Below are 27,163 nucleotides of genomic sequence, written 5' to 3'. Positions count from 1 at the left end.
TTAAAGAGGCCGCGTGTCTGTCTGTCCGTCCCCTCCCCCAGTCCTTCTGTCCGTCAACACCCTCCTCACGAGAAGTGAAGGGAGGTCAGGCTGCGCCCCCGCCACCCACCGCAAGCGTCTGTCTGTCAGTCCGTCGCTCCCTCACCTCCTGTGTCCGCCTGTCTGTCCGTCATCCCCCCCCACTGTAGGGGGTGGAGTGAGGTCAGTCTGCTCGCCCCCAACACAGCGACTTTCTGTCCCATCCAGGATCTTCTATCCCTCCCGCCCCCCCCCGTCTGTCCCCAAGCCCTCCCCCACGGGACAGGGGCGCTCGGGCTATCCCTCCATCTAACCCAAGGTCGATCAGCCTGTCTCTCTGCTCCCCCTCCCCCCGTCTGTCTGTCCATCCCGGAGGTGTCCCTCCCCTAAACTCCCTCCCCCCATACCCAGGGGCTGTCTGTCCCTTCCCCAGGGGTTCTGGCTGGCTGTCACAGCGCGCGGGGCGAGAGGGGGCGTATTCTGCCCTTCCCCTGCACATGCTGTGTGTCCAGGCCACAGAGTTTATTCTCGATGTGTGTCCCCTTCCTACCCACCCCTGCTTTGTCCATCCATCCATTCCCCCATCTAATTCCCCCACCACATCTTGCCTGTGTCTGGCCTCTCCAGGGCATGCCCATTTGTCCTTCTGTCTCACAATGGAGGGAGGGGGGAGTGTCTGTCTGTCCATAACAAAGGCGCGGAGGGAGGCTGTCAATTTGTCCAACCCGCCCTCCCCCTCCCCCAGTCTTGACTGCCGCCACAGACAGCCGATCTGCCCCCCTCATGTCTGTCCCTGTCTATCTGTCTCCATCCTTCCTGTTCCGCTGTGGGAAGGCAGCGATGGTGGGGGAGGAGCAGCTCCCTGCAGCCTGGGAGATAGCAAGGAAGGAACCCCCCTTCCCACCTGGCTCAGGGTCAGGCTGCAGTGTGTACGGGGGGAGGGGGAGGCAGCAGACTCTGACCTGAGTTATTTGGAGAGGGACTAGGGTAGAGACAGTGAGAGCTGAGGGGCTGGGAAATCTAGTGGTCACTCCTCATGCTGGTGGGGCGCGCCCGGGGGGCTGTGTACCCAACCCAAGCATCCCTCACTTGGTGCTGAGATGCGATGCAGCCATCTCTGGGGAGGGGCATGGAGCTGTTTATACGGGATCCCTTGCCTGGTGCTTAGATGCAGCGGTCTCTGGGGTGGGATGCAGGAGCAAGGATCCCTTGCCCCTGAGCTGCAGCTAGTGCCACCTCTGGGGTGGGGCACAGGGGCAGTACAGAGCAGTATTATGCTCCCTGCAGAGAGGTGACTAGAGAGAGGTATGGGGGAGGGGGGATTTACAGGGGTGGCATGGAAAGGCCTGGAGGCCTGGGCTCACATTCCCCTTCTCACATGGAAAGCTCTAGGAGGGAAGGAGGGAGGGCTGGGGCATGTTTTCCGTCTTGCTAGCAACCACGCTGGGGTGTAGCCCCGCACCTGTCCAGGGGGCGGAGGAGGGGGTCAGCAGAAGGAGGGGTGATGGTAGAAAAGTTTCAGTGGGGGAGTTGGGGGATAACCGGATACAAAGGGACAGCAGGAGCAGCGCTTCAGTAGGTTCCATTTCCCCCCCCCCAGTCCATGCACACATACACACCCTGACCCCATTGGGAATTTGTGGGGGTCTGAGGGCCGCTGTCCCTTTAAGAACTGGCTCCCTGCGGCCGGCCTGGCCCAGGGCGTCGGGGAAACACGTGGCCGGGATTGAGTAACAGAGCCGCGATTCAGGCGCTTCCTGGCCTGGCCGGGGCCCCGGAGCAAGCACGGCAGCTGCGCCCGGCAGTAACACCCTCCGCGGCCTGATCCGAGCCTCCCCCTGTGTCTGCGCCCCAAGCCCCAGAGTGACTCCGCCAAAGGGAGCCCCTCCCGCACTCCTGTGGCATTCCCCAGCTAGCCGCCCCCCCCCCCATGCTTCCTACCACACTCCCCAGCATGGTGCAGATCATACCCCTCCCTCGGGCACCACCCTGGCACTGCCTTGGGCTCAGCATGCTGGGGCAAGGTCACCGGTTACATGCCCCCCCCCCCCCCCGAGAACCCAATCCTTCCACAGGAGGTGGGGGTGGCTCCTCAGTGTGGGGAGGTGGAAGCCAGGACTCCTGGGTTCTGTTCTTGGCTCTGGGAGCAGAGTGGGGTCTCTCCCTTGCAGCCCTACAATTCTATTGTGCTTCAGGAGAAGGGGGTGGGGAGACTAGTGGGTAGAGCGGAGCAGGGGCCTGGAAATCAATATCTCCCCAGAGATATCCCAGCCACCATGGTAATGGCTAGGGCTGGTGGGTGCTACCCCACAATCTGCATCACACAGCATCCACACCATGGCAGGGTGCTGTGCATGCAGCTGCATCAAAATCCCGTCCCATCCACTATCCCCATGGGACAGACGGGGTGGGGGGGCGGCGGGGACTGCAGCACCTGGCTGTCACCTGTGAGCATGCACTAGGGTCAGTGCAGTCTGCAGTGGTCCAATGCATTATCCCCATGCAACATGCAGGGAGGCTATGAGCATGCAGGGTGTGTGCAGCAGTAATGCAGCCTATGTGCATGCATTGGAGTCATGCAGCCTACATAATTCCCATGCTGTGACCCCATGCGGCTAGCATAGAGTTTGGGGGGCACATTGATGCAGCTATAAGCATGCACTAGGGTCAATGCAGCCTTGCACTATTCATATGCAGCTTAGAGCCAAAGAATGCTGCAACAATGCACCATTCCATTGTACTGCCGCCGTGCAACAGGCAGGGAGGCTGTGCAGCACACTGATGCAGCCTGTGCACGCATGCATTAGTGACCGTGCCACCTAAACTATTCCCCTGGGCTGTCCCCATTCAGCAGGCTGGTGTTTGGGGCTGCATGCAGCACTTTGCCACAGCCTGTGCACTAGGGCCGGTGCACACTGTTCCTCTGGCACGTAGGGCTCTTGGGTGCAGGAAGCGTCGCGTGGCCACTGCGAGGGGATCAGATCCATTCATGGAGCTAGGTGTGGGTTTCAGGAACGTAAAGACTCTGGCCCACAAAGGCTGTTCTCTGTGCGGGTGCGGCGGGCTGCAGCCCGACACTGCCACCTACTGGCTACTCAGGGAATGGTCGCAGCAAGGACAAAAGGGAAATGGGATTCACCCATAGATGGAAGGGGTGGAGCTGCTAGTCTGGGTTGAGAGGCACTGGCAGAGGTGGGGTGGGGTGGGGTGGGGAGCCCAGGCCTGGGATAGCAGGGAGCTGTGGGTTGGGGCTGAGGGGCACCAGCAAAGCACAGGACTGGGTAGCAGGCAGAGAGGAGCATCCAGATAGATGCCCCGTAGGTTGAGACCCAAACACTCTCTTTAGCTTACATCAGTACTGTGCTCCGGAAGACTTCCCTCCCCCCCCATGGCTCCCACCCTGCCCCAGACCCAGGCGCTGCCCTTGGTTTCAGAGCCACCCCCACACCCTGTTTGCTCTCATTGCAAATTCCCCCAGCTCCCCGCCCACACACACACTCAGACAGGTTCCTCAAGGCACAGCCCCTCTCCCTTCCCCCTCTCAGCATTGTTTATTCCCCAGAAAGACTGGCATGGGGCCGGGGTGGGGGGAGAGCAGAGGCAGATGGGGCCTGTCAAGGGGAACAGCCCCAAAGGGGCTCCCTACAGACGGAAAAGTGTTGCCCATTTGTGGAAACTACAGGCGGGGGGTGAGGCATTGTTGGAGTGGGGAGTCACGGGGGGGCAATAGGCCCCCCCCCTCCTGCTGCTCCTCACACTAGGTGGCTAGATTTCCCCCACAACATCCCAAGGACTCCTGAGTCCCAAGACAGCGGCAGGTTCATGGAGGTGGGGGGCCCTACTGCCTGGGTCTGGTCCCATAGCTGGTGAATCCTGTTCTCTCCCCATGCCCCTTTGTTCGCCATGCTGGAAAATGCCTTGGATCCCTTTGCCTGATCTGGTGCTAGGGGGCGCTGTGCTGCAGACAGCGGGGTGGGCGGGCTCAGTAGAGGGTGCTCTCTCCTTACAGTCAGTGCTAGCCCCAGTGTGGTGCTAGGGGGTGCGGTGCTCCAAGGTGGGGCGCTCTCCCACTGAAGTCAGTGCTGATCCCAGTCCCTCTGTGCTGCAGAGAGCAGGGGGGACAGTGGGAGGTGCTCTCCCCACATAATCAGTATTGGCTCATACGGGAGCTTAGGGGTCTGGAGCTGGCTTGGATGAAAGACCTGGTTGATGGCAGTAGTCAACATCTTCCATCTCAACTCCCCAGCCCAGCACTACCTGTGTCCCAGTGGAGTTTAGAGACCCTGGAGGAGAAATACGGGGAATAGGAAAGGTGAGGGGGATGGGGGCACACAGCATCCCTGGCATGAGGGGAATGGGGGACCCAGGCATTGGGGGGGGGGGAATAATGGGGGATTCTGATATGGGAATAGGGGGCAGCCAGAGCCCTAGGGGAGAGGGATGGGGTGGTGGGAAATGCAGTGAGTCCCTGAAACAGAGGGGGGTGGGTGTGCGGTACCCAGGGAGGGAGCTTGGGGGATTGAGGGATTTAAGGAGCCTTATTGCGCTGCACAGTGTATGACCCTTTAGTATTAGCTGAGATCCAACGCCCAGTTCCTGAATCTTTAACCCTGGCATCAGGGGCACATCCCCACAGAGTCCCCCATTAAATCCCTGCCTTCCCTACACTTTTGCACACATCCCTAAACACCCCCTTTGGGCTGAATCCCTAGAGGGGCTATTCCAGTAGGGGGAAATTAGGGAGGTGTTAGCTTATATGGAGTGTAGCTCCCCTGCCCATTCCAGTGGCTCCCTCTCAATCCATGCCCCTGAGAATGAAAAGTATTGTTTACATAGGACCTACAGGAAGTAAGGTTCAGTACAGCTGGCGTGGGAGGGGGAGGTAGGCAGGGTGCTAGGCTGCTATTGCAAAGGAATGGAACGGGGGGGGGGATTGCAAGTCGGATCTGGATATGGAGGTGGGGGCAGTAGAAACCCGCTTGTTCCCTTGCTGCTCTTTACATGATCCCAGCCCTCAGGAAGTTGAAAGTGAAGGCTGTATCCTTTGTGGAAGCTGGCCAAGCTGGCTTATGCAATGATCCTGTTAAATATCTGACGCTCTGCGGGATGGGGCGGCGCTGGGACTGGACAGGAGTCCCCTGGGTAACCCCTGGGGGGCTCGGTAGGGGGCACTCTTCCCTCCCAGGCAGTGGTGACCCCAATACCTGCTGCAGGGAGTGGGGTGAAAGCTCAGTAAGGGGCACGTTCCCCTCGCAGTCAGTGCTGGCCCCAATGCCCCTGTTTGGCGCTAGAGGGCGCTGTGCTGCAGGGAGCAGAGCTGGGGTCTCACTGGAGCACCTGATGGTTTGTTATTGTAGGGTCTCTCTCCAGGTCCCAACTCCGAAAGGAGGTGGGGGAGGGGGAAGCCTTTCTCGAGGCTGGTACTTCTGTAATGCACTTCCAGTCAATGTTCCTGGGCTAACAACGCTGCAAAACCTTCCCTCTGTTCCGGGGCGGCTGTCCCTTTAAGAAGCTGCCCCTCCCTGGGGAGGAAGAAGATATGTCTCTCCCCCCCGCCCCCGCCAGCCTCTTAAAGGGCCAGTACCTCAATCCTCGTAGTCTCTTAAAGGGCCAGCGCCTCATTCCCCCATTCTCTACCCCCTCCCTTTTATTAAAGTGGCAGCACCCCCTCCGGAGGGGTGGGGGGCGGTGGCGGCTGTTTCTTTAAGGCTCTCTTCGGCCGGCCCCACCCCCGCGCCTGTGCCCGCCCCGCCCGCAGCCCTTGCAGGCGAGGCCGAAGCAGCTAGGCTGGGTGTCCCGGGGCGCTGGGTGCAGCCATGGCCGGGGCGCGCCCGGGGGTCCACGCGCTGCAGCTGGAGCCGCTGCGGGTCCCCGAGACCCTGATACGGGGCAGCAAGTTCATCAAATGGGACGAGGTGAGTCTGGGGAGAAAGACACCCCCGCCAGTCCTAGGAGAGTCCTGTCCCGTCCGGGGAGACCCCTGCACCCCCCCCCCCGACCCGGGTACCCCTGCCCCCCGGCGCCCCCCCCCCCCCCCCCGGGCCCGCCCCCCCCCCCGGGCGGGACCCTACCTGCACCTGCCCCCCCCCCGGGAGAGATTCGCCCCCTCCTTCCTTCCCCCTCTTGTTCTTAATCTGGGAGAAACCCCCTGCCCGGGGGAGAGGATTCCCACAGCCCGTATTCCTCCCAGCATCCCTCTGGAGAGTTCCCCAAGGCACTTCCCTCTTTCCCTATGTACCCTCAGACCCCCCTGCACTCCCTTCCTCTGAAGAGGCGACCCCCATGTACCTCCTATCTCCTTCCTGGGCAGTCCCCCCAGGAGGGAGACCCTCAACATCACTCCCACCAGGAGAAAGTCCCCCCAGTATCCTGAGGACCCCCCATAGCAACCTGACAGGGGTGAGGGACATAGAGTGGGAAGAAATTATTCTGTGGGGAGCCCTTGACACCTCGGGGGAGACACTCCCATCCTCCCCGGCCCCTAGCAGTTGGTCTTTCTTGCCTCTCTCCTGCATCTCCCTTGGGGACAGTGTGTTGCCATGTACCCCAGGTCCACAGAGGGATTCCTCTGTGCCCCTTGTATAGCCCCCTAATGCCCTGCTCAGGCATCCCATGCTCTGTCCTGTGCCCCCCAAGTCTCACCCAGCTACCCCAAATTCCCATACCTGCCCTCTGAAGCCCCCTGCATAGTACTCCAAACTATCAGTTGGCTTGCAAGGGAAGGACTGTGTTGAGTGCCCCCCCCCTCCCCCAACTTCCTATCCCTGCTGCCCTCTGGGCCCCTCAAACCCCTAGGGACAGCCCCACCATTCACCCCCAGCACATACCCCTACACTTTGTACACCAATTCCTTTCTGCATCCCTCCAGAGGGGGTCCACCGAGCCCCTGCATCCTAGGAAAGGGGAAGAATTTTGGGGGAGATCTCAGGCATAGGAGTAGTTTGACTTCTAAATTTGGGGGGGGCAGCTTCAGTCAGGCCAATGGGACTGCATGTGGGGGGGGATTTTGTGCCTGTCCTGAGGCTTGCGGTTTGGGGGGGACAACAGCCCCCTGCTCCCCCAACTACAACCATGACCCCAGGGTGGTGGTAGGATCTCCCTGGCTCCTCTTCCCCACACCAGCTGAATTTGCAATCTCAGGCCCAGCAATTCCCCCGTGGCTTGGCGCTCAGCCCCTGAAACCAAATAGGGAAGTGTGAGATGGAAAAGAGAGGACCCCATCAGGGAAGAAAGATTGGGGGGACCCCCCACTAGACCCCCATCTAATGAGGCATAGAAACATAGCTCTGACTGCCCCTCCATCCTGACCCTCCTCCCCCTGCTATCCCAGCCCTGGGCTCCCCCCAGCTTTGCAGGAGCCCCTCAATCCTGACATGTAGTCTACCCCCACCCCTATGGGTTGGTTTGATTGACTCTAGCGCTGCTTTGGAACCCTTAGTGACTCCTTCCTTTCCACCTGCCCCCCCCTTTGGGGGTCAGATTTCCCTCCCCAGTCCTGGGAGGGAGGAAATGCAGCATAGTTGGGGGGAGGGGGCAGCAAAGGATCCCAGACACCTGGGTTCATAGCTCCATGTGCATCTGTCCTCATTATAGGGAGGTGGAAACACAGCAGGGGTTATGCACTTGAAGGTTTCCCTCCCCTGCCTTGAGCACCCCACCCCATAGCAGGATGCCCCTATTCACCCCTGACACCCTAGGGTTCCCAGCTCACACTGTAATTGGATGCTGCCAGGGCAGATTTGGATGGCTTGGAGGAGGCTGAGAGCTGGCCTTATCCGAACCTCCCCCCCCCCCCCACACACACACAGGCCTAGTACTGAGATGCAGCTGCCTCTGGGCTGGGACATGGCAGCAGGTTAAAAGCCCTCAGAGCCAGGACTGAGAGAGCCCTTTTCCCTGGAGGACCAGATTTAGGGATGGAGGGGACGAGGTCTCTCCTGATCCCAGCCCCCTTGTGCTCTGACTCCCTCTCCCCCAGCACTGGCATCCCCCCTTCTTTTTCGCTCTGGGGTGTTAAATCCTAACTGTGTTTGCATAGCTCAGAGAAACAAGCTCCCAGGTCCTTGGCCAAGCACCGCTCCACACCCCCCAGCAACTTCCCGACTAGCTGTGAGTGTGGCCAGGCCAAGGCCGCAAGGTGCCTCCCAGGGCCCCTCCCTCCCAGCACCCCAGCTCTGCAGGTACCCCTCAGCCCCGACTCTCATCCCCCTGCTATCCCAGCCCTGGGCGCCTCCACCAAGCTTTGCTGGTTCCCCTCAACCCTGATCCGCAGCCCCTGCTATCTCAGATGTGCAGCTGTGTCAGATCATGCCTTGTAAGTTCAGGGCTGGGCAGGTGCCAGGCACTGCCTGGGACGGGTGGTACTAGGAAGGCTGGGGGGTTGGGCACTCCTTCGCACCACTCTCGGGCAAAGTCCTGGGGCATCAGCAGCTTTGTGATGCTGTTTTATTGCAGCTGAATCTGGGGTCCAAGGTCTTTCCCAAGTGAACAGGTGATGTCTGAGCCCCCATCCCCTCAGCCAATGGGTCCCTGCTGGGAGCGGCTGGGCTGGAGTAGCTGGGAGCTCCCCTCACAGCCAGTGCTCCTGCTTTGCTCCCTACAGCGCCCCCTGCTGGGAGAGTCTGGCCTGGAGTAGCCGGGAGCTCCCATTGTGTCCCAGTCTCTCTCTAGTCTCTTGTTTTTGGCTCTTGACTCATTCTCATGCATCCCCCTCCCCTGACTCTTTGCATTTAAGCCAGCAGCACAGAGGGGCCATTGACCAAGAAGCACATCAGGTCTCCATTCATTTCCTCCCTCCCCTCCCCCCCCCGCATACACACACACTTGAACAATGCACTGCCTAGGGGGAATCCTGTCTCCTGGAGGCCAAGGGGCCTCTCCAAGCAAGAGGGGTTAATAACCCCCACCATGTCCTCCCAGTGTCTGTGATCCCTGGGGTAGGGGAATAAGATACTCTCATGGGGATAAGTATCAGAGGGGTAGCCGTGTTAGTCTGAATCTGTAAAAAGCAACAGAGGGTCCTGTGGCACCTTTAAGACTAAGAGAAGTATTGGCAGCATAAGCTTTCGTGGGTAAGTACCTCATACTCATGAAAGCTTATGCTCCCAATACTTCTGTTAGTCTTAAAGGTGCCACAGGACCCTCTGTCTCATGGGGATGGGTGGGGGGAGAGACCTAGTTAGGTCTGTGGGAGTGCCCTGTCTTGCTGCGGGGAGGTGCGATCTGGGATAGGTAGTGCTCTCTGCTTAGGATGCATTCACAACTCCACGTGGGGGGCAGCAGGATTTGGAGGGGCCCTGACTGTGGATTGCCACCAGCACTGCAAGTCCTGGACCCCCAGACCAGGGCTCACCTACCCCCTGCTCATGGCTAATCCCCCCCCCCCACACACACACACACAGATGCTAGAACTTCCAGGCCAGCGCTCCCCTGTCCCCTCACCACGACTGATATTTCCCATGTGCCCACTCCTGCCAAAAATACCTGCACCTAGTAAGATCTGGGACACCACAGAGCTGGGGGACACTGAGCATCCGGAGGGATAGGCACGTGCAGGAAAGTCACTAGACTAAGTTTTTCCTCAAACCAGCCAGACCACATGGGGGGCTGTGGGGTAGGGATTGAGGGGCCCCAGCAGAGCTGGGGTGGGGAAATGGGGGAACCAAGGCCTGGGATAGCAGGGGGCTGTGGGTTGGGGGGCACTGGCAGAGCTGGGGGATGGGTAGATCCCAGGCCTGGGGTAGCCGGGGGCCATGGGTTGGGGTTGAGGGGCACAGGCAGAGCTGTCTGGGGGAGGGTAGAGCCCAGGGCTGGGCTGGCTGAATGGGTGCGGGTCTGGATCAGGAACAGACCCAGTTGCACTTACACTCCTTCCTCTCTGTGCCCCCAGGAGCCTACAACCCAGACTCTGGTGACGCTGCGGGTCGACCCTTTGGGATTCTTCCTCTACTGGAATGCGCCCCACATGGTAGGGCCCTGGCAGCACTTGTAGCGCGTGGCCTGAGCTGAAGCTGGTTTCTGTCTCTCCCCCGCCCCCCACACCCTCATCAGGCCCTGCTGAGATGATAGAGCCCGGAAACACTTGGCACTTTCCCTGCCCTTATCGAGGTCAGCCAGGGAGCAAGACGGAAAAGGCCCCATGGCCGGAAATGTCTATCAGCCGCCCCCCACTTCCTCCCAGCCTGCCCTTCCTATGGCGCCCCCTGCTGACAGAGGCCAGCACTGGATGGGAGCTCCCCCCACAGCTGGCCATCCCACCCCGCTCCCCACAGTACCCCCTGCTGGGGCAGGCTGGGGTTGCAATACCCAGGAGCTCAGCCAGCCTGCTGCTGCTCTCCTGGAGCTGGCCTGGGAGGCTGGGTCACTCGCTCTTGGGGCTGAGCCATCAGGCCTGTTTGGCAGGAATTTGCTGGGGTGGTGCCAAGGGGCGGTCACCTGCCTGCCCCCTCCCTCGCCAGGCTCAGTCGGGGGGTGAGCCCTCCTTCCCCCAGTCTTGTCTCCCCAGTGTGCCCCACCCCCACACTCTGATTTATGGTGTTGATACATTCTTAGGAGGGGGTGGTTCTTGCGGAGGGGGAGGGAGGCAGAGGATTGGGGGTAGTGGGGGGGGGAAGCAAGTGGAGGGTGGGAGGGAAGAACTGGGGGGTGCAGAGTGGTGGGAGAGTTGAATTTGATTCAATCTGCATTCCAGGTCTCTTCCCCTCTCCCCCTCCCCTTCACTCTTGCTGCTCCCCGTCCCCTCTGAATTAAGTTGGTTTCCCAAGGGTGGCTAGTTTTGAGACACCCCCTGGTGGCTGGCTGGGTGGGGAGAGGGCTGCCGTAGGTCCCCTCTCAAGGGACCGTGTGGAAATTCTTGTGCTTCTCTCAGCTACAAAGGGTGGGCAGGTTCCAAGCTCTGCTGTGGTTTTCCCCCCCTTTTCCCTCCTCCCTCCCTCCTTCCCCCCCCCCCGCGCCATGGGTGGGGATGTGGTGGGGAGTGTTTCTGGTTTGGCCCCTCTCCCTCTCTGCCCTTTCCCATGACCCCCCAGCACAGCCACCCAGGCCTCACACAGGAAATGCCCCCCCACTGCCGCCCGCACACCCCAGGGGTGGGGCTGCCTCCCTCCTCCAGGCCCCAGATGGTCCCTCTCCTGAGCTTCCCTTACTCCTGGACCCCTATAGCCCCCTACCCTGTGTCATCCCCCCATTTCCCATCCTGGTGTCCCTGCCCCCCATGCGCTGTGTGCTGAGGGTGGGTACAGGATCCTGGGGAGGGGGGGCAGCAGGGATTCCCCCAGCAGCAGTTCCACAGGATTTGCCTGCCTTGGCAGCTGCTTTACATGTGGCTGGGATTGGTGCCCAGAGGCTGGACTGTTAGGCAGGAACTCCTCGTCCCACCCCCCAGCTGTGGGGGTCTGCACTGCCCCAACTCTAAGGGGCATCTCGCCCCACCCCTCTTTTTGTCCCTGGCAGGAAGTTGACATCTTGGACATCAGCTCCATTCGAGACACACGGACTGGGCGCTATGCCAGAGTCCCAAAGGTGAGCGAGGGGCTCTGCCAGAACCAGCTGAAAGTGGGGGTGAAGAGACCGTACAGTCACAAACTGGTGCCTGTAGCCCACCCTCCTCACATGCGGGGAGAGACCCTACCACGACAAAGAGAGGGGATGGAGGGGGACTCTTCGATAATAAACTGGCGCATGCTGCCCTCCCCCACCCCCCACTGCAAGGGAGACCCTACAATAAGGAACCTAGTCCTCCATCCCAGCTTCCCCATGGCCAGTGTGGGTTGGCTGGGTAGCTGAGTGATCCCTGCCAAGCTCCACCCCCTCCCTCTTTAGGTTCCGGGCCCCACCCTGGGCCCCAGTTAGGGAGCATCTGCAAATTCCCTGTCATGGGAAGACAGCTCCCAGAACGGAGCTGGGAGAGTGAGGGGCACGGTTAGGTCTAACACTCCCCTCACTTCCGCGGGGGAGCCATGCCTGATGGGGGAGAGGAATAGGGTGCCTGGGAGACCCTCCCATAATGCACTGGGGGCGTCATCCTGGCTTGAGCTGAGAGACCCTACAAAACACAGCGGGGACACAGCAGGGGAGCCGGGCGCTGGCTCATGATCCCAGAGATGGCCTGGAGTGGGGGTGGTTTTAACCCTGATTGGCTGAGCTCCCCAGTGTGGCTCCTCATGGGTGGGTGGGTGATGTCACAGCACTCTCTGCTGGCAGGCAGAGCATTGCTGGCTCACACTATCCCCCAACCCCTGGCAGGATCCCAAGTTGCGGGAGATGCTGGGACTGGGGGGCTCAGAGCCGCGGCCCGAGGAGAACCTGCTGACTGTGGTGCATGGCCCAGACCTCGTCAACATCAGCTTCCTGAACTTCATGGCAGTGCAGGAGGACGTGGCCAAGGTGGGTGTGTGGTGGGTGAGCGGCAGCTGGCAGGGGACCAGGGTTGGCAATAGGGAGGGAGAATGAATGGGGAGTGTTGCCAACTGTGGCGTGGGGGATGTTGGAGGGGGGCTGATGGGGTGGGTGGAAAAGGGGATACTGGGAATGGGGAGACAGTTGAGTGCCTGGGGGAATGGAGGGAGATGGGGGGGGGGAGGGAGACGGGCAGTGGGGGAAGGTGAGTGGGGAGCAAGCAGAAGTAAGCAATGGGGCATGCGGGGGGCAGTACTGTACTGGGGGAGGAATGGAGGGGTGTCCATGGGGGAGGGGGTTGGCAGAAAGGTGCCAATAGGCTGTGGGGAGAGAGCGGGGTAATCAGCAATGTGTGGGATATGCTGGAAATGGAGGAGGGTTGGGTAGTGGATGGCCGGGGGTTGCCAAGTGAGTGGGGGTTGGAGACTGGAGGTTGCGTCTCAGATGGGGTTGGGGCAGGGTGGTGCCTAGTAACTATGTCCCATAGGAGCGCACCCTACTGGCTCACTAATGGGTGGGGGAAAGGGCATCCTTGGCACAGGGGAGGAAAGGGGCAGCAGACCTGCGGGGTCTCATCTCTTTTCCCCCCACACTGTTCCCCCCAGGTCTGGACCGAGGAGCTGTTCAAACTGGCTATGAACATTCTGGCCCAAAATGCATCTCGCAACACCTTCCTGCAGAAAACGTAGGTCTTAGCGTCGGGCAAGGGGTCCCTATATAAATAGCTCATGCACCCTACTCCAGATGCGGCTGCATCCCAGCACCAGGCAAGGGATTCCCGTATATGCAGCCCCTGGACCCCACCCCAGAAGCATCTGTCTTCCAACACTGGGCAAGGGATCCTGTATAAACAGCTCGTGGCACCCCACCCCAGAGCTGACTATGGTGAGGGGTGTCTGGCCAGGCTTTGCTGCTCTGTAACCTCTGTCTTGTTTCCTTCCCTCAGCTACACCCGGCTCAAACTCCAGGTGAACCAGGAGAGCCGGATCCCAGTGAAGAAGTACGTTTCCCGCCCTGCCTCCTGCTCCCTTTACTGTAGTAGGGAGTAGCCAGGGACCCACCAGGCCCATGGGTGGTGTTTCCAAACCCCTGACTGAAGATGAGCTCTGCTGGTACCTCTCAGTCCCGACCCACAGGCTCCCTCCCCCCCAACCACTGCTCTGCTAGTGCCCCTCAATCCCGACTCGCAGCCCCCTCTAACCTGAGCTCTGCCGGTACCCTTCAGTCCTGACCCACAACCTGCCCCTCCAACCCTTGCTCTGCTGGTGTCCTTCAGTCCGAACTGCAGGCTTCCCGCTCTCCTGTCTCCCCAGCATCCTGAAGATGTTCTCAGCCGATAAGAAGCGTGTGGAGACCGCTCTGGAGTCCTGTGGCCTTAACTTCAATCGGGTACGTCCCTCCCCTCCAGCCACTCACCCCAGCTGCCTCGTGCCCCCAAGCGATTGACATGCACCCTTGTTATTCTCCCCAGAGTGAGTCGATCAAGCCAGACGAGTTCACCCTGGAGATCTTCGAGCGCTTCCTGAACAAGCTCTGCCTGCGCCCTGACATCGACAAAATCCTGCTGGAGATGTGGGTGCTGGCCCCCCCCAGGGTGCCGCTGGGAGGGTGGGCTAGTGTCTGGGGCATGGCTTTGGGGCTGCAGCAGAGGGTCTGCTGTCAGGAGCAGGGGGCAATCTGGGAATCGGGGGTGGGGCGCCTGCTGAGGGTATCTGGAGAGGGTCCATTGGTGGGGTGGCACTGGCGATGCCGCAGGGGGAGGGGTTATGTGTGTTTGTGGGGTGGGGAAGGAAGGCTCCCAGCCACCAGGGAAGTTGGAGGAGGGGGGTTCAGCATCTAACTGGAATGGCAGTGACCTGCCAAAGGCGGGGGTGCTGTAGGGGTGAGGTGCCTGTGGAGGGTGTTGCCTGGTGGGTAACATCTCTTTTCTCCCCCCCACCCTCCAGTGGGGCGAAGGGGAAGCCCTACCTGAGCCTCGACCAGTTGATGGATTTCATCAACCAGCGGCAGCGGGACCCGCGGCTGAATGAGGTGCTGTATCCTCCCCTCAGCCGCGCCCAGGTGCGCCAGCTGATCGACAAGTACGAGCCCAACCGCCAGTTCCTGGAGCGTGGTGAGCCCCTGGGGGGCGGGGACAGCTAGCAGGGAGTGGGGGTGGAACCGGAGTGCAGATGGCAGGGCTCGGGGGAGCCCTGGGACAGGGCTGAGGGAGACTGGGGAGGGGAATGGCAGTAGGGGTGCAGGAGGACTGGGTACCCTGCTGGGGGTTGGTCGTCCTCACTAACCTCCTGCCCCCCAGACCAGATGTCCATGGAGGGGTTTGGGCGCTACCTGGGCGGGGAGGAGAACAGCATCGTCCCCCCTGAAAAGCTGGACCTGAGTGATGACATGAACCAGCCACTGAGCAGTTACTTCATCAATTCCTCCCACAACACCTACCTCACAGGTACCGCCCCCCCCATCAACCCCTCCCACAACACCTACCTCACAGGTATGGGGCCCCTAGACCACCCCCCCATAAACCCTCCCTCACAGGTACAGGCGCCCTCGACCGCCCCCCATCAACTCCTCTATCACAGGTACGGGCCTCCCCAAACTGCCCCCCCATCAATTCCTCCCATAAAACCTACCTCACAGGTACGGGGGGGCCTGAACTGCCCCATCAACCCCTTCCCCCATGCCTACCTCGCAGGTATTGGGGGGCCATCCCCTAGCACCCTCTGAGCTCCACAACTACCATGCAGGTCTGGGGGACTCCCTGGCATCCCTAGGGATGGCCCTACCACGTCCCCCCTCATAGATCCCAGGTACTGCCCCTTGTTCCTCCTCCTCCCTGTGGTGGTAGTTGTGGGGTGTGTGTGTGTGGGTGAGAGAGAGACAGATGTGAGGTGGGTGTGTGTTAGGAAGGGTCTGGAGATTGGGGATCAATGAGTTTGTGTTGGGAGTGTGTTTGGGCTGGGTCAGGGCTGTGTGTTTGGGGCGGGGGTTGTATGTATGGGCAGGATGGGGGTCTGTGAGTTGAGTATGGGGGTTGGCGGGGTCTGTGGAGTGGGTGGGTTTGTGGGGTCAGGGCTGTGGGGGGGGTCTGTATGTATGGGTGGAGCAGGGGTCTGTGAGTTGAGTATGGGGGTTGCAGGGTCAGGGCTGTGTGCCGTGGCTATGTATGTATGGACGGGGTGGGGGTCTGTGAGTTGAGTATGGGGGTTGCAGGGGTCAATGGAGTGGGTGGGTTTGTGGGGTCAGGGTTGTTTGCTGGGGATCTGTATGTATGGGCGGGGGTCTGTGTGTTTGGAGTCTGGGAGGGTCAGGGTGTCCATGGGGTGCTGATGCTGAGACCTTTCCCTCCCTGCCCCAGCGGGCCAGCTGACGGGGAACTCCTCGGTGGAGATGTATCGACAGGTGCTGCTGAGTGGCTGCCGCTGCATTGAACTTGACTGCTGGAAGGGGCGGCCCCAGGACGAAGAGCCATTCATCACGCACGGCTTCACCATGACAACCGAGATCCCTTTCAAGGTACTGACTGACGCACCCCTGGGACCCTCCATTGCTCCCAGGGATGTGGGGCTGGAGGGGCCACACGAGGCCACCAAGTCCAGCCCCTTGCGCTGAAGCAGGACCAATAAATCTTGACCTTCGCTGACTGGTGTTTGCCCAACCAGGTCTTAAACACCTCCAGTGACAGGGAGTCCAACCTCCCTTGGAAGCCTGTCCCAGAGCTGAGCTACCCTTAGGGTACATCTACACTACCCGGGGGAGTCGATTTAAGATACGCAAATTCAGCTACGTGAATAGCGTAGCTGAATTCGACCTATTGCAGCCGACTTACCCCGTTGTGAGGACGGCGGCAAAATCGACTTCTGGGGCTTTTTGTCGGCGGCGCTTACTCCCACCTCCGCTGGTGGAGTTAGAGCGCCGATTCGGGGATCGATTGTCGCGTCCCGATGGGACGCGATAAATCGATCCCCGAGAGGTCGATTTCTACCCGCCGATTCAGGCGGGTAGTATAGACCTAGCCTTAGAGTCCTAACGTTCTGCCTCACATCTGGCCTAAATCTCCCTTGCTGCAGATCAAGCCCATTAGGGTCCTGCCTTCAGGGGCCACGGAGAACAATTGATCCCCATTCTCTTTGTAGCAGCCCTTAACATATTGGAAGACTGTTAGCAGGTCCCCTCTGTCTTCTTTTCTCATAGCTAAACAAGCCCAGTGTTTTTAACCTTTCCTCCTAGGTCAGGGTTTCTAAACCTTTTAGCATTTTTGTTGCTCATCTCTGGACTCTCCAATTTGTCCACATCTTTCCTGAAGTGTGATGCCCAGAACTGGACAACTGCACACAGTACTGCAGCTGAGGCTTCCCCAGTGCTGAGTAGAATGGGGCGGTTACCTCCCATGTCGTACATACAACATATCTGTTAATAACCGCCCCCCCCCAAATTATATTAGCCTTTGTCACAACAGCATCATGTTGTTGACTCATTTGAACTGTGATTCACTATCAGCCCCAGAGCCTTCTCAGCCGTATGATCACCTAGCCAGATCTTCCCCATTTTGTAATGGTGCGTTTGATTTTTCCTTCCCAATTGCAGTACTTTGCACTTGTCTTTACTGAATTTCATCTTGTTGATTTCAGATCTCTTCTCTAATTGGGCAAGGTTGTTCTGATTTCTAAGCCTGCCCTACAAAGTGCTTGCAACCCCTCCCAGCTTGGGTCATCTGCACATGCTGTGAGCACACTCTCCACTTTACTGAAAACGTGGAATGGTACCAGACCCAGGGCTGACCCTTGTACCAGCTGTGGGACCCCACTGGATACCCCCACACACACACACATTTGACAGCAAACCATTGATAACTGCCTTTGAGTAGGGCCTTTCATCCAGTTTGGCACCCCTCCGATAGTAATATAATCTAGACCACATCTCCCTAATTTGCTTATGACAGCTTCACCAGGATCGTGACAATTCCATTAAGATACTGGGGACCCCCCCCCAGTCCTGGGCTCCTGACCCACAGTCCCCTGATGTTTCCATCCTGGAATCCCCCAGGCCCACAGCTCTGCTGGTGCACTCAGTCCCAACCAGCAGCCCCTTGTTATGCCAGCCCTGACTCTGGTCTCCCCCGGCTCTAGGAGGTGATTGAGGCCATCGCTGAAAGCGCTTTCAAGACCTCCCCATTCCCCGTCATCCTGTCCTTTGAGAACCACGTTGACTCGTGAGTAATCCCCGTGGCTCCCCGCCAGCGCTTCCGTCCTGCTCCCTGGGGCACGTCCTGCTGGGAGAGGCTGGGGCTCCATAGCTCTAATGGCCCCTTCACTCTGCCCTCAGGGCCAAGCAGCAGGCTAAGATGGCCGAATACTGCCGCAGCATCTTTGGGGATGCTCTACTGATCGATCCCCTGGAGAAGTACCCGGTGAGGTGGCCGAAGTGGGGGGCAAGGAAGTGGGGGGATCAGGCATGGAGGCAAGAAAGAGGAGTATCTAGGCATGGGGGTGGGGTGCAAGGGGGAGAGGAAGAGAGGGGTATCCAGGAATGGGGGGCAGGGGGCAAGTGTATCAAGAAGCTGGAGGTCAGGGTTGGGGGTATTTGGGAGAGTGTGGGGAAGTGGGGAGAGGATTGGGGGTGTGTGTGTGGATGAATGGGTCATGAATTTCTGCGGATGGAGGGGCAGACAGGGTGTCTGGAGGAGGGAGTTGGGTCAGTGGGGATTGGGGGGAAAGAAGGGGGGCTGTCCATGGGGTCTCCATCCCCTAATGGCTGGCACGCCCTGTTCTAATCCTTGTCCCCCCTCAGCTGCAACCGGGTGTGGTGCTGCCCAGCCCCCAGGAGCTCATGGGCCGTATCCTGGTGAAGAACAAGAAGCGGCGGCAGCGGCGGGCGAGCAAGGGCCCCGAGGGGAGCAGCATCCGCAAGCGCCTGCTGGAGTCCACAGTGAGCGACGCGGGGCCAGGCCTTGGGGATCTGCCCTCGCCCCCACCGGGTACGTACCCCTCCCCAGCCTGTGTATTCCCCCCCCACCTCTTCCCCCCCCCCCCACGGTGTGTAATCTGGGTCCACCCCCACTGGGTACGTAACCCCTCCACAGCCGATGTGCCTCCCCACTGGGTACGTACCCTGGATCCACCCTGGCTCCCATGGGGTACGTACCTCCCCAGCTAGTGCCACCTCCTGCCAGGTACTTACCCCTCCTGGATCTGCCCTCCCCCCCCCCCCCCCCCGTCCAGTGCCACCCTCATGCCAAGCACCCTGGTCTCTGTACTTCCTTTCCCCACCAACCTCAGGGACAGCTTGGGCATAGACAAGCCTGGCCCCCGCCCCAGCTGAGGGGGGAATCGGGCAGTGCTTCCCTTCCAGGCTCTGCCACGATCTCCCCTCTCCCCACAACCATGCAGTGCGCTCCTCCCTATGGAGCTTTCCCCTCAGGGGTGGGGCAGGAATATGATACCCCCCCATGGGTGCTGTGGACCTGCCGTGGGGTCTGCACAGGGAAATGCCCCTTCTAGACGTGGGGTCCACCCTCCATTTCCTGTGTCACTGGGGAACTGGGGGCACCTTCTCCCATCAGCTCTGTGGTGCTCACACCCCTCCCCCACCCCCAGGCTCCCCCTATGTCGAGCAGCACAAGGGGGCCACCCCTCCGGTCATTGCCAACGGGGAGGAGAAGGCGCCACCGGAGAGACTGGCCAAGCTGGCAGAGCCCCGTAAATCCATTGGTGAGTGGGGAGGGAGGCACGTCCCATCCCTAACATTTCCCCCCCCCCCCCCGCCAAGCATCAGAGCCTGGGGGGGGGGTCAGGAGGAGGGGTCTGAGTGATGAGGGGGCCTGTGTGTGGAAGGGGTCTGTGGTGGGGTTTGGAGCTAGGGCACTGGGGTGACAGTCCTGTGCAGGGGAATATGGGGAGGCTGGGGGCAGAGAGGTTGGGTCTCCCTGGTGGGGAGCAGGGGGTGGAGTGACTGTTGGGGGCGGGGGTGTTTAAGGGTGGGGTGTCTGATGGTCCAGGATCTCTAACCCTTCTCTCCCCCTCCCCTCCACCCCTCCAGACCGGGAGGCTGACAGCGAAGAGGAGGAGGAGGAAGAGCAGCCAGACCCCAAGAAGCCCACAACAGATGAGGTAAAGGGGGGCCATGGGGGCTCCATTTCTGGGGGCTGCCCCGAGGGGGGGGGTCTCCCCTCCTGCCCCCTGGTTTGTAACATGGGGGGGTTACTAGGTGGGGGTGACTAGGATGTGAGCAGCACTGAGATGGCAGATGTGAGGGTCGATAGCCAGCTGTGCCTGCCCAGCCCCCGAACCTTTGCAGAGAGGACTTTGCTTCTTGGGGAAGTGGCCTTGGGACCCCAAGTTGGCTGCCCTGACCTCCCACCCCCACCCCCCACAGGGCACGGCCAGCAGCGAGGTGAACGCCACCGAGGAGATGTCCACACTGGTGAATTACATCGAACCCGTCAAATTCAAATCCTTCCAGGCTGCCAGCAGTGAGTGTTGGGGCGGGGAGGCTGTCTGGGGGGCAGAGAGGTGCGGGGCGCTGAGATCCAAGAGTCTGGAAGGGTAGGAGCTCTTTGTGCGGTGGGCTTGGCTGGGGTCAGAATGCTTGGGGAGTTATGGGGGGATAGGGTTTGAGGGGCTAGAGTGGAGGAGTGGGCAGGGATGTCTGTGAGGATGGATGGGGTGTGATGGTCTGGGGGGAGGGGAATTTGTGGGGGGCTATCCGGGGGGGGCTCAGTGGAGGGTTGGGTGTTGCTGACCATGGAAATGTGGCGGGGGGGGGGGCTGATGCTGCAGGAAGGGGTCTCTCCACAGGGGGGCGCTAATGCACTCCCCCTTTCTGCCCATAGAGCGGGACAAGTCCTTCGAGATGTCGTCCTTCGTGGAGACTAAGGGGCTGGAGCAGCTCACCAAGAGCCCCATGGAGTTTGTCGAGTATCCTGCCGGGGGCAGTAGTGGGGGGGGCAGGGATCTGCGGGGTGGGGGTGGTATAGTGGGGAGGGCAGAGGTAGGTTTGGTGGAGCTAGCAGGAAAAAGTAGGGTTGGTGGGGGGGAGCAGGGAGCAGTGGGGGGATTGGGGAGGGCTGGTTTGTAGGAGGAGGTGAGCTGCAGGGTAGGGGCGGGTGCTCCTGTGGGGGGGCTGTTGGCCACTGTCTCCCACTGCTACCTTGACACCCCGCCATGTGCCCAGATACAACAAGAAGCAGCTAAGCCGCATCTACCCCAAGGGCACACGTGTCGACTCCTCCAATTACATGCCCCAGCTCTTCTGGAATGCCGGCTGCCAGATGGTGGCACTCAACTTCCAGTCCCTCGGTGAGGATCCCCCTCAGTCGTGACCCGCAGCCCCCAGCTAGCCCCCAGGCTCCCCCCAGCTCTGCCAGTGCCTCTCAATCCCTGGTGCTGGGGGACCCCAGTGCGATTGGAGTCCTCGGGAGTAGTTACTGTGTCATGTTCCCTTAGCACCTTCCCTCTTAGTACCATTCATTTTGCACCCCCTACCCAACTGAGGTTGTGTGTGTGTGTGTGTGTGTGTGTGTGTGTGTGTGTGTGTGTGTGTGTGTGAATGAGGCTTCCCACAGTCTTTCAGTGCCCTGCCCCTAATCTCCACCTCCTCATGGGGGTCCTGTTACTCTCCAGACCTGCCAATGCAGCTGAACCTGGGCATGTTTGAGTACAACCGGCGCAGCGGGTACCTGCTGAAGCCCGAGTTCATGAGGCGTGAGGACAAGCCCTTCGACCCCTTCACTGAGAACATCGTGGACGGCATTGTGGCCAACACGGTCAAGGTCAAGGTGAAAGCTGGGGGACTGATGCCAACCCATCCTGGTGGGCATGAGGGTGGGGGAGTATGGGGTGTGTTTGGGGCACAGGGATATGTGGGGCCTATGGGGCATGTGGGGCTGGGGCTTGTCAGGAGGCACTTGGGGGTGTCAGGTGGGATCAACTGTATGTGGGGGGGTCATTAGTGATTCTGACCCCTTCTCCTCCTCTTCCCCCCCTCCCCTCCCAGATAATCTCAGGGCAGTTCCTGTCAGACAAGCGGGTGGGCATCTATGTGGAAGTGGACATGTTTGGCCTCCCTGTCGACACCAAGCGCAAGTTCCGGACGCGCCCATCCCAAGGGAACTCCTTCAACCCCGTCTGGGATGAGGAGCCCTTCGTCTTCCCCAAGGTAAGGCCGCTGGAGCAGGGGCAGTTGATACCACTGTGTGGGCAGGGTCGGAACAGTGTCCAGCCTCTTCCCAAGTCCAGGTGTGGATGGTCCCTCCTCCTGTGGGTCCCAGGGGCAGCATCTAACCCCCCCCCCCTTTGCTCCCCCAGGTTGTGCTGCCCACGCTGGCATCCCTGCGCATTGCTGTATTTGAGGAGGGGGGTAAATTTGTCGGGCACCGGATCCTGCCTGTCTCCGCCATCCGATCTGGTAAGCGGAGCCGCCTGGGGTCCCTGCCTTCACCCCACCTTTTGCCAAGGGAATGGGGGATATGCTGGTTACTCGACAACCTCCCCCATGAGCTCTAGGCCTGGTCCCATCATACATTGTTCTAGGCCCGTCACTGAGGCAATGGGGAGGGGATTTGTGAGATGTGAATTACCCAGAACCCCCTGCAGTGGGCCAGATGCATTGCTCCTGCCCCCTACAGTTATTTCTGCCCCTCCCGCCCCAGTTCTGTCAGCTCTCCCCCCTTAGGGTCCTGTGGGCAGCCTTGTCTCTGTCCTCTGAGGGGCATGGGGGCACTCCCTACCCAGCCCCCAATAATGCTGGGGGGCACAGTGCCCCCATAAACCCAAGCGTGCTCCCCCCCATTTGGTCTGGGCTGACCCCCTCCTGTCTGTGCCCTCCCGACCAGGGTACCACTACATCTGCCTGCGCAGTGAGAGCAACCAGCCACTGAGCCTGCCCGCCCTGCTGGTCTACACAGAAGCCAATGATTATATCCCAGACGACCACCAGGGTACGTCCTGCTGTGGGGCTGGCTGGAGGGGAGCCGGGGCTGGTGGGATGTCTCTGGAAGAGGGTGTCTATTTGGAGGAATGAGGGAGTGTGGCCTGGGATGTTGGGGCAGGGGGGGGAGAGTAAACGGGGGGGCTGTGGTGGGGACTGGGGGGGAATTTCCCTCCCATGTATCTTTCAGCCTCCTATTGCTACCCCTTAGACTACGCAGAGGCCCTGATCAACCCCATTAAACACGTCAGCCTCATGGACCAGCGGGCAAAACAGCTGGTGGCGCTGATTGGAGACAGCGAGGTGAGTGGGGGATGGGCATAGGGTACCAGAACGGGGGCGGGGGTGGGGGAATGTGGGATAATGGATCTGGGGGAGGGAGGGTGCGTGCAGTAGTGGCTCTGAGGGAGAAGGGGAATGGGGTATCAGATGGGGGATGCTTAGGGCAAGTTGGGGGGCAGTGGATCTGGGTCTGAGGATAATGGGGTACTGGTGAGGGGCGGGATCCCACTCCATCTAGAGGTATGGCTTGGTGGGGGCTCTAGGAAGGAGTCAACAGGAGTTTCAGCAGGGGGTGGGTCTTGGGGACAGGTTGAGGGGAGCCCACTGAACCCATCCATGAGCCCCTCTCTTCCCCAGGAGAATGCAGAGAAGCCGCGGGAAACACCTGGGAAGCAGCGAGCTGATGTGGTGGCCGAGCCCTCCACGGACCCCCGACAGCCACCTGCTGTCCTGCTGCCCCCCGCCGGCAGCCCCAGTGTCGCCAGCCCAGGCAAGGGAGATCTGATTCCTGTCCCCATTGGGGGGGGCAGGGTTATAAGCTGGGGGAGGCTTCCCTTTAATGTGGGGGAGGGAGTGTCCCCTATAAGGGGCGGGGGTGTGTGTCATAGGCTGCATGAGGATGTGGGGTTCTCCTGTGATGGGGAATGGTGCAATGGAGCCAATCCCAGTGGCATGTGGGGGATGCATAATGGCAGAGACCCCTGTGGTCCAGTCCAGTCTTCAGAGCTATAGCCCTTTTGGGGGTCTGGAAGAGATGGGGGTGGGGGTGTTTTTCCTCATGCCTCCCCTTAACAACTGCCTCCTCCCCCCTGCAGGGCAAAGGGATGACCTTATTGCCAGCGTCCTCGCAGGTAAGGGCTGCACCAGAGCATAGGACACTGCCTCCCACTGACCCCACGTTCCTCAGCTTGGAGGTAGTGGGAGGAATCAGCTTTGTTGTTACCAGCCCCCTGTGCCCCTCCCCAGAGGCAGCTGCATCTCAGCACTGGCTTCCTGTGTATACAGGGATTAGGGGATGCTGAGACCCTCCTCCCCTCCCTCTATTCCAGAGGTGGCCCCCCAGTCCCTGGAGGAGCTGCGGCAGCAAAAGGGCTACATCAAGTTGCTGAAGAAGCAGTACCGGGAGCTGAAGGAGCTACGCAAGAAGCACATGAAGAACATCTCCAGCCTCAACAAGAAGCAGAGCACCCGGGCCAACCAGCTGCACAGCGACAGCCTCCGGCGCCGCTCCCAAGTGGAGCGGAGCCTGCGCCGTGGGCACCAGGAGTGAGTGTCCCCCTCATGGCTCTGCTGGTGCCCCTCAGTCCTGACCTGCAGCCCCTACCACTGCCTCTCCCACAGCCCCCTGTTATCCCAGCCCTGAGCTCCTCCCCCCAACTCTGTCCCTCAGTCCCGACCCACAGTCCCCACCATGCTGACATTCTCTGTCCCTTGCAGTGCCAACGGCTCACTGGAGGCACTGGAGCAAGAGGTGTCTCGGCAGAAGCTGGAGCTGAAGGAGGGGCAGATGCGGGGACTGCTACAGCTGCGGGAAACCCAGCACCAGCTGGAGAGAGCCCGCAAAAAGGAGCACCTGCAACAGGTATCTAGAAGGGCGGGCAGAGGAGCATCGGAATAAGGGGCAGCTCAAACAGGTACCCTTCCGGAGGAGGGCACAGGGCAGCTCCCAAAGATCCCCTGCAACTGGGGGTTGGGGCGGAACTGCACATGGGTATCTAGGGAAGGGGTTCCAGGAACTAGGAGGGGAGGGTATCGGGGGTGGAATGCAAGGGGCGCACTTTGGTGGGAGGCAATGCGGGATTGCTAGCTGGGAGGGGAGTTTGGGGGAAGGGAAGCTGCCAGGGTCAGAGATCTAACAGCAAATGCCCTGACACTGCTCCCGTCTGTCCCCACCCACCCACAAGGCCCAGCAGCGGCTGCGGGAAATTGCCCAGGACTGCCAGGCTGCCCAGCTGAAGAGAGTCAAGGAGACAAGTGAGAGGTTAGTACCAGGGGTGGGGACAGGCAATGGCAGTTTCCCCAGTACACTGCTCCCCTTAGGGCTGATAGATCTCTGTGCCCCTCCCCAGGGAGAAGAAGGAGCTGCAGAAGATCCTGGACCGCAAGAGGCACAACAGCATCACAGAGGCCAAATCCCGGGAGAAGCAGAAGAAAGACGTGTGAGTGGCAGGAGCGAGTGGGAGCTAGCGGTGTTGGGCCGGTGAGGGGAGGAGAGGAGTGAGCTACTGGGGGGGAAAGGGATTAGTGGGGGGCAGAGGCTAGTGGTGGAACAGGAAAGGAGAGAACTAGCAGGGGTGGGCCCAGTGCTGGGGGAGGTGACCTGCCCAACCCCAGCCCCAGGAGTGGCAGGACTAGGGCTGTGGGCCTCAGTGCACATAGGGGTGGTGGGGAGGGGAGGCAACATGAATCCTGGGTCACGGATCTGTGTCACTGGGGGATAGGGCATACAGACCCCTGTGCTGCGGGGGCTGGGGTATGTCCCAGCCAGTTCTGAGCGTGATCAGTCTGGGGGACTGGAGTTGACCCTTTATGGGAAGGGGCTGTCCCGTCTGATGGTCTGTCTCTTCCTCCCCTCCATCCCTGCAGGGAGTTGACAGAGATTAACAGGAGACACATCAACGAATCAGTGAACTCCATCCGCAGGGTGAGTGCCCCCCACGTTGCTTCGCTCTGCCCCCCACATCAGCCATTTGGGGGGGAGAGAACAGCCAGCTGCCCCACTTGTGACCTGCCCAGGTATATGGGATCCCTGTAAGATCTGAGCATTAGTGGGGGCAGCTCTCCTGCTAGTCCTGCCCCTCATTCATTCCCTGGGCAGCGACCAGCTCACAGCACCCCTTTCCCTTGGTCTGCTCCGCTAAGAAACTCTCTTTCCCCCTCTCCGCAGCTGGAGGAAGCCCAGAAGCGGCGCCAGGAGAAGCTTATGGCCGGGCACCAGGAGATCCTACAGCAAATAGAGGAAGAGGAGCCCAAGGTGAGTGTGGCAGGGGGGTGAGTGGCAGTGCCAGGGGGTGTCTCTCATGGGCCCAGTTGCCCTAGCAGGGGGGAGTGAGTGGGGCAGGTGCTGTTCTAGGGTCACCCCAGGGAGCCCTGGATGCCTGCAGTGGGGGGAGGAGCTATGGGCCCATCATGCAGTGTGGAGGAGTGGTTGTGCAGCTTCAGGCCCTAGAGTAGCCGTGGGGGATGGGGGTCTGTCCCATTGTGTCCCCCACCAACACCCCTCTCCCCTCCCCTGCAGCTGGTGGAGGAGCTGGAGCGGGAGTGCGAGCTGGAGGCACAGGCCCTGCCCCAGGAGATCCGCCGCTTCCTCCAAGCTGAGCTGGAGGTGGGGGTGAGAAATGGGCACCCCCCTGCTGCCCCTCAAGAAGAGGAGGAGGATGAGAGCACCGTGCTGTGAAGCGGTGTGGGGGCCTGGCACCGCTCCTGCTGCGGAGAACACCGTGCTGGGAGATGCGCCCCGCCCCCCCCAGCCACCCCACTGGGGAGACCACTGCTGAGATGGGGGGGTTGCCCTGGCACCTCCACACCCCCTACAACCAGCATGTGCTGCAGGGGGAGAGGGAGGTGGCACTGGGCCAGAGGGGCATGCAGAGTCTCTGCCTTTGGGGTGTTCTAAGAGGTGGGGGTGCAGGGGTGGGGGGCTATATGGGGTGGGGCCACTGCAAATACACTAAGACACACTTTTTAAATACATTTTTAGTTTTTTTTTAATCGGCAACCCCCACCTTGATGCCTCTGGGGAGGCTGCCCCACAGATTATTCAGGGGGCTTGATGCTGCCAGGGGGCTGCCTCATTGTGAAGTGGAGGCTGTTCCCTGTCCTGACAACCCCCACCCAAAGATGAGATTGTGGGGGGTAACCTGTTGTGCCCCCCCTTATGACTTGGGGCTGATCCTTGGGGGAACCTCAAAGCAGGATAAAAAGGGCTATTTTTATATAAAACCTTTTTTAATCCTATTTTTTACTGATTTGTATCTTTGTAGTTTTTTTGGGGGGGCAGCTGGGTGTGACACTCCCTCCTTCCCCAGGGACAGATGTAACATAAGAGCCTTTTATTCTTCTACAGATTATTTTGTATGGGGGGAGAGGTAAGGGGGTAAAATGCCCCTGACTGTAACTTTTTTCCTGGCTAATTTTTTTTTTAAATGCAGAATTTCAATAAATCTGCCTCCAGGAAGTGACCAGCCTCTTCTCTGGGGGGGAGGTCCTGCCCCCAGAGCAGCTCCCCTGTGAACCCAAGGTGCAGTGCACCTGCTGTGGGCTGGGCTAAATCTACCCTCCGCTGGGGGGGACCTGGGAAAGTTCTGTCGGTGGGAGGAGGTGTCATCCCCCTACATGGCTTCTGCTCTGAGACTCCCAGCTGGCGCTTGGGAATGTGAGAGGAGGGTCCCTCCCTGTTCGACTCCCCCACCCCCCCCCCTCAGGTTCACAGCCCACTGTAGTGCAGAGGTAAACACTGGTGCCTGGGTTGTGCCCCTCCAGCTCAGGGGCACGTCCCCCCTGGGCCAGCACGCAGAGCTCTGCCAAAGGCCTAGGAATGTTG

At 60.3% G+C, this 27,163-nt stretch overlaps 1 protein-coding gene across 1 annotated transcript; it reads left to right on the top strand.

Annotated features, from left to right (window-relative positions):
- Positions 1-5,645: 5,645 nt before the first annotated feature.
- On the top strand, positions 5,646-26,191 carry PLCB3 (phospholipase C beta 3). The gene is made up of 33 exons (XM_034777857.1): positions 5,646-5,933; positions 9,908-9,985; positions 11,470-11,538; positions 12,262-12,402; positions 13,020-13,099; positions 13,361-13,414; positions 13,728-13,803; positions 13,886-13,986; positions 14,361-14,527; positions 14,714-14,860; positions 15,770-15,927; positions 17,541-17,623; positions 17,737-17,821; positions 18,202-18,388; positions 19,008-19,121; positions 19,450-19,520; positions 19,786-19,882; positions 20,243-20,327; positions 20,584-20,708; positions 21,033-21,187; positions 21,406-21,567; positions 21,717-21,816; positions 22,244-22,348; positions 22,550-22,641; positions 22,978-23,110; positions 23,436-23,471; positions 23,670-23,886; positions 24,058-24,202; positions 24,525-24,601; positions 24,690-24,779; positions 25,207-25,264; positions 25,508-25,594; positions 25,859-26,191. Exons 1-33 carry the CDS (start codon positions 5,835-5,837, stop codon positions 26,015-26,017), a joined length of 3,633 nt encoding a protein of 1,210 aa, XP_034633748.1. The 5' UTR covers positions 5,646-5,834; the 3' UTR covers positions 26,018-26,191.
- Positions 26,192-27,163: the final 972 nt, after the last annotated feature.

The sequence above is a fragment of the Trachemys scripta genome, chromosome 7 (assembly GCF_013100865.1).
Source record: "Trachemys scripta elegans isolate TJP31775 chromosome 7, CAS_Tse_1.0, whole genome shotgun sequence".
Classification (NCBI taxonomy): domain Eukaryota; kingdom Metazoa; phylum Chordata; order Testudines; family Emydidae; genus Trachemys; species Trachemys scripta.
This window is presented reverse-complemented; position numbering and strand designations above follow the sequence as displayed.